At 33.3% G+C, this 12,200-nt stretch overlaps 2 protein-coding genes and 1 pseudogene across 2 annotated transcripts; 1 reads left to right on the top strand and 2 right to left on the bottom strand.

Moving 5' to 3' along the window:
* Nucleotides 1–570: 570 nt before the first annotated feature.
* Nucleotides 571–2,836, top strand: LOC126721410 (wall-associated receptor kinase 3-like; annotated as a pseudogene).
* A 1,319-nt stretch (nucleotides 2,837–4,155) lies between these two features.
* On the bottom strand, nucleotides 4,156–11,963 carry LOC126720616 (receptor-like protein 34). Its single transcript, XM_050423304.1, has 8 exons — nucleotides 9,742–11,963; nucleotides 8,712–8,813; nucleotides 8,447–8,618; nucleotides 7,849–8,085; nucleotides 6,394–6,479; nucleotides 6,206–6,302; nucleotides 5,408–5,566; nucleotides 4,156–5,300 (listed from the first exon to the last, which is right to left on the bottom strand). Exon 1 carries the CDS (start codon nucleotides 11,954–11,956, stop codon nucleotides 9,803–9,805), a length of 2,154 nt encoding a protein of 717 aa, XP_050279261.1. The 5' UTR covers nucleotides 11,957–11,963; the 3' UTR covers nucleotides 4,156–5,300; nucleotides 5,408–5,566; nucleotides 6,206–6,302; nucleotides 6,394–6,479; nucleotides 7,849–8,085; nucleotides 8,447–8,618; nucleotides 8,712–8,813; nucleotides 9,742–9,802.
* LOC126721409 (peroxidase 43-like) lies at nucleotides 5,139–8,593 on the bottom strand. Its single transcript, XM_050424443.1, has 5 exons — nucleotides 8,447–8,593; nucleotides 7,121–7,198; nucleotides 6,384–6,479; nucleotides 6,216–6,302; nucleotides 5,139–5,300 (listed from the first exon to the last, which is right to left on the bottom strand). Exons 1-5 carry the CDS (start codon nucleotides 8,591–8,593, stop codon nucleotides 5,139–5,141), a joined length of 570 nt encoding a protein of 189 aa, XP_050280400.1.
* Nucleotides 11,964–12,200: the final 237 nt, after the last annotated feature.

The following is a 12,200-nucleotide window of genomic DNA, read 5'->3' as shown; positions in this document are numbered from 1 at the left end:
AAGGTAATAATTCATGTATCTATGTTAATTTCTCGATAATAATAGTAATTATTATTATTTCTTCTATTTTAACCTAATTTCAATTGAGTCCTTTAATATATATATATATATATATATATATCAATTTTGTCATTTAAATTTTATTAATTAATATATAATGTAATTCTTTTGTCCACCTCTGTATTGGACTATTTAATCCTCAAAGGAATGTGGGTTTGGGAAGTGAAAAAAACTCATAAACAATAACATGATTGGATGGAATTAGAAAGAAAGATTAAATTGAAAAGAGATTAATATTGAAGGACTGAAATGAAGATACAAAATAAAATTTAACGAATTGAACTGAAAATTAACAGATAGAAACTCTTTAAAACTTCTTATGTTGCAATACTTTGTCATTTCATTTTAACAATATGTTACTGCTTTTCTCTCAGCAAAAAGAATAAAGTCCTTGTTTAATTGTTTTACTTTTTGTTTGTTTTGGTTTTTTTGTTTATTTTTGTTTTTAAATCTTGGTCTTGAATATGTCATTGCTTTATATTTACTATATTTATTTTAAGTCACTTAACGATGGGCTTTACATCTACAGACATTGACGAGTGTGAAAATGATGATAACTGTAAGGCCCCGGGAGAACAGTGTATGAACGTACTAGGGAAATTTACGCGTTCTTGCATCGAGGGGTACCATTTGGACCGAAGTGCAGGAGTAGACGTCCTTTGTGTTATCAATCAACCATCGCTACAAGTTAAACTTTTTGTTGGTAAGTATACTCAAGAGTCCATTTGAGAATAGGTTATTTAGTTGAAACTAAGATTTAGTTTTTAAATAAGAGGCTTTACTAGTTAGACTAATTGGAACCTATCTTTAACTTTTAGAGTTAAATAGTATTATTTCACTCGTTAAGCTTACATTTAGTTTGGTTTCATCTCAAAACTATTAAAAATGTTATACTTTGTCCTCTTCAGTCTACTTAACTTTTTATCCATCTTAAATTTCCAGACTCATAGTCTGGTTTCTCAAAAAAAAAAAAAAAAATTATCCATCTTATTTAATAGAATGTCTAGAGATACTATTTAATGATTATTTCATATTAGTTCATTTGATTTAGAGCACTAATTAATATCTGTAAGCATTAGTTAATAGGAAAATTATTAGGAGCTATTAGAGGCTCTAGAATACAGTGATATGGTACTCTCTTCTCTCACATTCATGATGAATCTTACCATAAATTTTAATTTGTGGGATCCAAGTCAAATTAACTAATATAATACTTACCTGAAAGAAAAAAAGAAGTTTTAACAGCTTAGCACAAAAATGGAAATTCATGCAAATTTTAAGAGTGGAAAAAAGAATTGCCATAAAAATTCTTATGAATTTAAATCTAACCAGCAACCTGTATCATGTCCAAAAGAAAAATATAAAAAATGACTCTTTGAAAAATTGTAATCCATCTCCCCCTTGGGCCCTCTAAGAATGGTATAAAAAGTCCATTAATAATGTTTATTTCTATGGGCATATGCTTCATCGTTTTGCTTCTTAGTAGCTCCTAGATGTACTTGATAGAGATTAGCAAGCTAATATTCTATTTCTTTCAAATGTAGGTGTTGGCATAAGCTTCATAGAAGTGCTTCTGTAGTTCTTGGCTGTACTTGATAGTTAAGCAAAGAAGGTTAATCAAGCTTGAACAAAGGTTCTTTGAACAAAAGAGGGGGGGGGGGGGGTGTTTAATTTTACAACAAAAACTCTCCAAACAAGAAAATTCAACTGCAATAGCCAAAATTTTCAACGAAGAAGAGTTGCAAAAGGCTACCAACAATTACGATGAGACTTTAATTATTGGCCGAGGAGGTTTTGGTATAGTTTATAAAGGAATTTTACCAGATAATAGGATTGTGGCCATCAAGAAGTCCAAAACTGTCGATGAAAACCAAATTAAGCAATTCATAAATGAGGTACTTGTACTTTCTGAAATTAACCACAGGAATGTAGTTAAACTATTGGATTGTTGTTTGGAGACACAGGTTCCTTTACTACTTTACGAATGCATACCCAATGGTACTCTTTTTTAGTACATTCATCATGAAAGCCAGGCATCCACCATATCATGGGAGACTCGTCTTAGGATAGCTGCAAAAACTGCAGAAGCACTATCATATTTGCACTTTGCAGCTTTTCCACCTATAATCCATAGAGATGTTAAGTCTTCAAACATATTGCTAGATAATACTCACACAGCAAAGGTATCAGATTTTGGAGCTTCAAGATTAGTTCCACTAGACCAAACACAATTAGCTACAATGGTGCAAGGAACTTTGGGATACTTGGACCCTGAATACATGCAAACAAGTCAATTGACAGAGAAAAGTGATGTTTATAGCTTTGGAGTGGTCCTTGTAGAGTTATTAACAGGAAAAATGGCTCTTTCATTTGATAGATTAGAGGAGGAAAGAAGTCTAGCTATATATTTTATATTTTTTTCGAAAGATAATAGATTATTTGAAATTCTTGAGAAACATATAGCGAAAGAAGGAAAGGCGGAGCAACTGAAGGAAGTGGCAATCTTGCAAAGAGGTGCTTAAGATTGAAAGGGGAAGATAGACCTACTATGAAGGAAGTAGCAACCAAATTGGAGGGTTTAAAAAAAGGTGGAGATGCATTTGTGGGTCAATGTTGATTCCAACTCATAAGAAACCAAATTCTTGGTGAGACATCAGATTCTTACAAATATAATGCTAGTAATAAAAGTACTAATGTGTACCATAGTGTGAGAGACCAAGTAATATTTGACTTAGATGATGGGAGATGAACTTAGTTTTATAGCATATTTTTAGTAGATGCCATATTGTGGAAACCAAAACAGCAAAAATCACTAGGAACATATTCTCAATTCATTAACTTTCTAAACTTTCCCCACAACTAATATGTACTTTATAGACTCCTCTCGACAAAAAAAATGTAAAGAGGTACCAACTCTTTTAAAGTTTGTTTCTTACATTTTACCCACGTTTCATTCAAGAATCATTGTCCACAAACAATCATCAAATCCTAAACCTTAAAGTGTTTCTAAAGGACTCTGGATATTAATAAAAATATCTTTAAAGAGAGAGAGAGAGAATAGGAAGATTAAGGATCAAGAACAGACCAGCATAATGCCATCTCTTATGGCAATAGAAACAATATCAGCACATGAAACTACCCTTGGACAAGCCTTTTCAAGCTCCTCCTTGATGAAATCAATCTTATTGAAAACCCTCAAGGTTTGAAATGGTTTTTGTTACAATTGTTGTCATCAAAAAGGACCAAAGCACCACAGCCCTGATCAAGAAAATCCCACAAAAAATTAAGACCAACAAATTAGTACCTAAAAATAAATGGCAAGAAATTAGACACCAAAAATAAGAACATACAATTTTTTATCATCATCTAGTCATGGAATGTCAGCCAGTGATCTAAATTATGAATGAATGCTATCCCTCCATCACGTTAGCCACCAGCCTATACATAAGAGCACTCCAACAAAAAGAATTACTAAGAGTTGTTCTTTATTGTTAGTTTAACAGAATTTGGAATAAGAAAAGTATTTCATTTTTTTTTTTTTTGAAATTTTAGACCTGAAAAACCATAACAAAGAAGTTCTTGAAACAACTAGTAAAGGTGTATGTAACAATTTATGGAAACCAATACAGAAAAAATCACTAGGAACATATATTCAATTCATTAAGTTTCTAAGCTTTCCCCACAATCAATATGTAACTTTAGAATCTTATCTTATTGAAAATATAGAGGAAATTAGTCTACTCCTCCAAGCATTCTAGGTAGCACTAGGGTAATTAACACCGCTCTTTAGTAAATACATGAATAACCACTCTTCATTCAATCCAACCAACAAGATCTTTAATCTGTAAAAGGAAGGTAATATTACAAGGATGTAATAATAATAATAACTGAAATATGTAATAGAATATAACCCGATTATTTGAAGCTGCAACTAAGCTGTGAAGTTGCCCCTTTAAAAAAAAAAAAAAAAAAAAATATACACTGACCACAAGATGTATTTAGAATTGCAATGGAGTAGAGAAATTTCTTCTCACACTAGAGCATAAAGCAAGGTCATTAAATGAAGTCTGACATAAATAAAGCATTAAAATGTGGTGGTTACATAGCAGTAGCCTATATACTCTCTGGTATGACTATACCTTAAACATAAAAGGTTTTTTTATTTTATTTTATTTTTTTTATGCCTTACACATGGATTGTACCATTGTTGTCTTCTCCATGAGTGGCTCCCAGCTAAAGCATGACTTTGGATGTGCGGGCATGATAAGTGTAATTGAATACTAACTGATGACAATAAAACATAATGGCATCTGATTGAAAGCTATGCCTATGAGTCACTTTTATATTCTACTTGGTGATTAAAGAAATAAAGAAAATTATAGACAAATCAATTTCTTTGTTTCATGACACAGAATTGTAGACTTTCCTATTTCTGAAGTTCAAACTCAAAAAGAACGAACTAAAATCTCATTCAGATGATGAATAATCAGCCAAAACTTGTTAGAAACACTGACACCCAATTAAATTAATTTGGATGCTGCAGCACAGATTATGATCTCCCCAAATATTAGTTAACTTTTGGTAACATTCCAAACATTTTAATTCTATATTTCTAAAGAACTCAACAGCCATAACATATTTCATCATTGTGTCTAATGTCTACGCTAAGCCATTGCCTTTATATATAGACTCAAATTAGCATAGGCAAGAAGTTTAAAAGTCACTGCATCTACAATCAAACATTGAACATAAAGAGAAGCTTATATGAAAACATAACAATGTCAAGAGTTCATTATGGTCAAGATTGTCACTTAGGAACTGACAAAAGGCGAGGAGTAGTTGCGTTGGACCTGACCTTGAGATCCAGCCAAAACATTAAGCACTGGCATCTTCATCATTGCCCATGCAAAGTCCAGTCTTGCGGTTGGTTGATCTGTCATCTGAAGCATAGGCCCTTACCAGTCTTGTGGTCTTCTCATTAGCTAGCTATTGCTGATCAGCAAAAAGGGGTCTTCTCCCCTTTCTAATGACTGGCTGTGAATTCATGCAGACTCACTCATTTCCAATGATTACATGGGTTAAGAAGAAGGCTGAGTGTTGGTCCTATTACTGTCTTGGCACCTCATTCTCATGTCAGTGAGGAAATCAGAAGCTATGGTTGGGTCAGGCTGCCCTGTACCCTTGCAGTCATAAAGGTGTTTGTGTATGAACTCAGCCAATCTTCCCAATTTTGTGTGCACCTTCAGATGATCAAGAAACCAATGCAAACCAAAGTAACATTTTAAACCTTTTTCAATTCCATATAACAAGGGCATAAAATGAGAAAAGGCAGAGAACTAGTAAGTACCTAAAAGATAGACTATTTCTCTTTCATCAAAACCTCTAATGCCAAAAAGGTAAAGTGTCTGTATAATATAATCATCCGGTCATGGAATCTTAGGCAGTGCTTTGTTGAGGTATGAAGGAATGCTGGCCTGTTAACACTGGATAGAAAGGGGCCACAAGCCTGTGATGTCAAGTAAAACAGTTTACATCAAAGAACTCCAATAAAAAGAACAGCAAAATATTGTAAAATAAATAAATAAAGAGAGAACAGAGAGAAGCATAAAATAGCTATCCTCAGCTTGGCTGCTGTGAAGTTGAGGTGAAGGATTTGGAAAGCATAGAAAGTACTATGTTTGGTCCCCCAATAAAGGAGAAAATATTCAACTAAACCAAGTGTAATCTAATTTATTGGCTGCAAGAAGTTGAAGAATCAATCAAGAACATCAAATTTGTTTGTTTATCTTTTCACCTTCAAAGAAACTGGAATAATGTGGACAGGGATGAATCAAGTGGGAACAAAAGATATATAAGGGAATCACTAATATATGTTATATATATATATATATATCATGAGAGAGAGAAAGAGAGAGGAATGGACTGTAAATCATAAAAAGAAAATTATTAAGATTGTGAGAGAATCACTAAAGTTTCCCAAGCAGAGAGGAGCCATGTTACTCAAGTGATTATGAAACAAATCAAGGACATTAAGGAAAGTCATTACAAATCAAGGAAGGAATTTTTCCAATGAGAGAGAGAGACAAGAAAGAAAGATGAGACGAGAGAGAAGAGAAACAATGTTCAATTGAAAATGAACACTTACCCGCATTTACCTCGCTTATAGCCTTCTTCACATGTTCATCAGGTTCAGTGTCCACAATGAGCGTTTGAACAATCTCAAATCCATAAGCTGACATGGCCTATGCATGTGAAATTCAAAGATATTATAAAGAAACAAATTTACCTTGTAACTTGACTAATACTAAACCAAATTTGCAGACGGAGAAATACCTTTCAAGTTCCTCTTCCACGGCTATCACAATCTCATTCTTTTGTTCAAAAATAGAATCCAACACCAACTTCGGAACACTTAATAACTAGAAGAATAGAGACATAAGCCTGTCAGTCTCTCAAAACGATATACAAATAGGTAAAATTGTCTCCAATGGAAATTATGACATAACAAGTATATGCATTGATAGTGACAAAAAACTTGCCCCAACCTCAAAGATATTCAACACAGCAAATTTCATAACCACTATAAGAACTTTTTTTCTCTTTTCCGGTCACTATGCACCATTTGTCCTCATAATATTCACATAAGATACATTACCTCCATGGTCCTCTCCACATGAACATTATTGTTAAAATAATCACTTTTCCAAGGCTTGTCATGCACATAGTTAATCATGATGCTTTAAGAAAATCATAAAGATCATTAAAACATAAAACGATTATCCTATATAGCTGTTTCACAAAGAATAGACCTTTTAATTGTTTTTGCATAAACTTCAAAAAATCAATGTCTAGCTAGAAAAAGAAGTCCTCACTTCTCAGCATAAACTTCAAAAAGTCAATATCAAATTAGGAAAGTCCATACTTCTTAGAATTTATTTATTTTCCTAACAAATATAGACCCAAGTGACATTATTTAATAAAAAAGGAATTGACTCTTAAATTTCATTATAAGGGCAAACATGGTGACTTTCAACTTCAAGGTCCAGTTACACACCCATACCATCAAAGACAGAGATAGGATCTGTGCTCTGGTATTGCTGAGTTTGTAAAAAGCATTAGCAGATTTGTCTGACAAGGCCTGGTATTGAATAGAAGTAACAACAGTAACAAGCACATTATCATGAAAATATATATATATATATATATTTATATAAAAAATATATATAGATCAGAAGAGGCCGAAGAATCATGCTTTTAAGCATATAAAATAATTTAAAACAAAAGAATAGTGCTTAGCCTAGTATATTCATGCTTTACTGCTTTTAACTGAAAAAAAAAATAATAAATAAAAAGTTCTAGATAAATTCTGCAATCACTCATGACTTGACAACAATAAAGCAAAACATATCTTCAAACAAACATTTCTTGCGATCTGTATAATATTAATTCTGTCCAATCAGTTTTGGCTTCCCATGCTTCAAACCAAGAAAAGAAGTAAAGACATTTATACTGAGACAAATTGATTGTTTTACTCTCTCTGATTGCTACAAAACAGAAAAATTATTGTAAAATGCAAATTTAAAATGTTGCCTTTGTCTTCCCATATAATATCCAAAGTATATGAAACTTTTTTTCACACAATTACTAATTCAAAAAAAATAAATCCCTCTAAGACCCAATGATACTATGCGGCTATCAAATAATACAATAGATTACAAGCATGTTCCAGTTGAATTCCTAAGAAGAAAAAGATATGAGAAATCAAGGAAAAACAAATATGCAACAAACCTTTTGTCTTTGTTTCACATCAAACATCCAGCTGCTGCACGCACAATGAGGTGGCCAGCTAACTACTGTCCCAAAACCCAAGGCAAACAGTGGCATCTGGGCCCAAGCACATCATCAAACTTTCCAAGAGTTGTTCTTTACTGTCAGTTTAACAGAATTTAGAATAAGAAAAGTATTTCTCTTTTCTTTCTTTCTTCTTCTTCCTTTTTTTTTTTTGAATTTTTTGAAATTTTAGACCTGAAAAACCATAATTAAAAAATGCTTGAAACAAGTAGTTGGCTAATTAAAGGTGACTAACAATTTGTGGAAACCAAAACAGCAAAAATCACTAGGAACATATTCTCAATTCATTAACTTTCTAAACTTTCTTCACAACTAATATGTACTTTATAGACTCATCTCGACATAAAAAAATGTAAAGAGGTACCAACTCTTTTAAAGTCTGTTTCTTACATTTTACCAAAGTTTCATTCAAGAATCATTGTCCAGAAACAATCATCAAATCCGAAACCTTAAAGTGTTGCTAAAGGACTCTAGATGTTAACAAAAATATCTTTAAAGAGAGAGAGGATAGGAAGATTAAGGATCAAGAACAGACCAACATAATGCCATCTCTTGTGGCAATAGAAACAATATCAACGTATGAAACTACCCCTGGACAAGCCTTTTCAAGCTCCTCCTTGATGAAATCAATTTTATTGAAACCCTCAAGGTCTGAAATGGTTTTTATTACAATTGTTGTCATCAAAAAGGATCGAAGCACCACAACGCTGATCAAGAAAAGCCCACAAAAAATTAAGACCAACAAATTAGTACCTAAAAATAAATGGAAGGAAATTACAACGCCAAAAATCAAAACATACAATTTTTTATCATCACGTGGTCATGGAATGTCGGCCAGTGATCTAAACTATGAATGAATGATGTCCCTCCATCCTGTTAGAGAGATAGAAAGGGCCACCAGCCTGCACATCAGGGCACTCCAACAAAAAGAATTACTAAGAGCTGTTCTTTATTGTTAGTTTAACTAAATTTGGAATAAGAAAAGTATTTCAATTTTTTTTTTTTTAATTTTTTGAAATTTTAAACCTGAATAACCATAACCAAAAAGTTCCCGGAAACAACTAGTAAAGGTGTATGTATCAATTTGTGGAAACCAAAATAGCAAAAATCACTAGGAACATATATTCAATTCATTAAGTTTCTAAGCTTTCCCCACAATCAATATGTACTTTAGAATCTTATCTAATTGAAAATATAGAGGAAATTAGTCTACTCCTCCAAGCATCCTAGGTAGCACTAGGGTAATTAACACCGCTCTTCAATAAATAAATAAATAACCACTCTTCATGAAATCCAACCAACAAGATTTTTAATCTGTAAAACGAAGGTAATATTATAAGGATGTAATAATAATTGAAATATGCAATAGAATATAACCTGATTATTTGAAGCTGCAACTAAGCAGTGAAGTTACCCATTAAAAAAAAAAAAAAAAATTACCTTGACCACAAGATGTAGTTAGAATTGCAATGGAGTAGAAAAATTTCTTCTCACACTAGAGCATAAAGCAGGGTCATTAAATGAAGTCTGACATAAATAAAGCATTAAAATGTGGTGGTTACATGGTAGTAGCCTATGTACTCTCTGGTATGGCTATACCTTAAATATAAAAGCTTTTTTTTTTTTTTTTTTTTTTAAAGGAAGCATAGAAGCTTATGCACCTAGTAACACTAGTAATAAGCCTCACATTAACACAAGTACAACCATTCCAAACTAGCATAAAGGAAATTTAAAATGAAGAATCTTCTTACCAATATAAAGACACAGTTTTAAGGAAGCAAAAAATTATGAAATAGATATTTTCAAATATACTAGTATATAAAAATATACCTAGAATCAGTATTTGTATCCACTAAATTCTTCTTCAATGAGTTCGTCCACGAGCATTCTCCTAGGATCTTTGTAACTTGTTATGTCTTCCTCCATAAACAATATTCACTAGCCATTTCGGTTTTCCACTTGAGAACACAAGATAATCCAAACCCAATCCAAACATGAATCCACAGCCATACCCCAACAATACAACTTTCCAATGAAACCCATTTTCAAATTCGAAATCATCTTCTTGAATGGTTGATGATGGCGATGGTTGTTGTCCCTCATCATTGCCACAAGCTTTTGTCATTGGAAATCCACATAACCCAAGGTTCCCATAGTAAGAATCATTCATAAAGGTATTGAATTGTTTACCTTGGGGTATATGTCCAAAAAGATAATTTTCTGATAGGTTTAAAAATGCTAGCATTGTCAGATCTGCCAATTGTATAGGAATTTCACCTGTGAGCTTGTTTGAGGAGAGATCTAGCCATTCAAGATTGGTTAAATTTCCCAACGATGGAGGTACGTGACCTGAAAGATTATTGTGTGAAAAATTAAGCCCCTTCAGTGACCGAAGCTCTACAATTGCCTTTGGAATTTCTCCTTTGAAATTATTGTTGGAAAAATCAATGGTTGTGAATAGACTTTGGATTTTTACCAATTCAATGGAAAGCCCTTTCATCACCACTGTCACAGAATCTTGATAATAATCATCACCCATATATTTCAATTCACCTTTGTCTGCACTCACATTCATCATGGCTTTTAAATACATGAAAAATTTTGTTGGCAAAAGACCATGGAACTTGTTGTGAGAGAGGTCTATGATTCGCAAATTAGGGAACGGGAATTTGGTCTTGGGATTGCCTATGGCACCATGAAAGTTGTTTGATCGCAAGACAAGAACGCACAACTTTGAAAGACTTTCCAACCAACAAGGAAAGGTTCCATTAATCTTGTTGTTACCAAAATCCAGAACTTCCAACTTTCTACAATGGACCAATGATTGTGGCAATGCCCCTTCCAATTGGTTGCCATTGAGTTTCAGACTTCTCAATTGACATCCCTTTGCAAATGTTGCTGGGACAGTGCCATTAAGATTGTTCCTTTGTAAATTCAAGTCATTGAGATTATCACTTAACTTTCCCAAACATGGAGGAATCATGTTATTCAAGTGATTATAAGAGAAATCAAGGAATTTGAGGGAACTGAGATTGCAAATCAAGGAAGGGATGTGTCCAGTTAAATTATTCCTTGAGAGTGAAAAGTAAAACAATGAATCCTTCCCCAGCTCCATTACCCAGGATGGAATATTGCCTTTGATATGGTTGTTGGAAAGGTCTAAGTATTCTATATATTCTGCAGTTCGTAAAAACTGTGGAATTTCGGTTATGTTGGAAGAAGACAATTTTAATGAGTGAATTTTGGACAAAATATTGGTGGCGGATGTGAAGGAGTGTAGTGATAGGTGAGGATTATTTGACATATCAAGATATTGAAGACTTTTGAGCTTTGAGAATATTTTTGACTCCACATTGCCACTAAAATTATTGAAGGAAACATTTAGAGAAATTAATGAGTTATGCTGGAATTCAACAATATGCCCAGTGAATTGGTTAGAATCAAGATGTAAGAAACGCAAAGATGGTATTGTATACACCCAAGATGGTATTGTCCCATTCAATAAGTTACCAGATAAGTAGAGATATTCTAGATTGGAAGGAATCTTGTTGACTAGTTGACTATTAGATGAATTATTTGAAGAGAAGTCCGGAAGTTGCCCTATGAAATTGTTGTATGAGAGATCCAAGTAAGTAAGTCCTGTAATGTTTAGGAGGGACCATGGACACTGACCACCAAAGTTACTATATGAAAGGTCCAAATCAGTTATCTGTGTGAGATTTGAAAGAAATGTTGGATACGATGAACCTATGAAATTGCATCCACCAACAAACAACTCTTTTAAGGACTTGAGGTTGCTGATTAAATAAGGTAAGTCAATTGAGAATTTGGTTTCAGAGAGAACTAAGAACTTGAGAGAAGTACTCCAGTTATACGTTGGAAAGGAACCAGTGAGATTGTAGTTGTAACCTACACGGAGTATCTGGAGGTTTGGAAGGTGGAATATATTATCTGGAAATTTCCCTTTCAATTGGCAATAACTAAGACGAAGAGATGTTAAAGAAGACGACAAATTCGTGAGACAATTAGTTGAAACAGAAGACATATCAATCCCATATAAAAACAAGTTCAGTTAGATGGGTTAGGTTTTGAATTAGACTTTTCAAATTAGGCGTTTCTATTCTCATGTCATTATTCGAAGAGAGATCAAGTGAAACTAGTTTGGATAAGTGGGAGATTTCGGAAGGGACATTACCAGCAAAGGAGGAGCCAGGAACGGAGAAGCCAGGAACGTAGGAGCCAGAAACGGAGGAGCCCGCAACGGAGAAGCCAGCGAGGTTGAGATGCGT

Source organism: Quercus robur, chromosome 4 (assembly GCF_932294415.1).
Source record: "Quercus robur chromosome 4, dhQueRobu3.1, whole genome shotgun sequence".
NCBI lineage: Eukaryota > Viridiplantae > Streptophyta > Magnoliopsida > Fagales > Fagaceae > Quercus > Quercus robur.
This window is presented reverse-complemented; position numbering and strand designations above follow the sequence as displayed.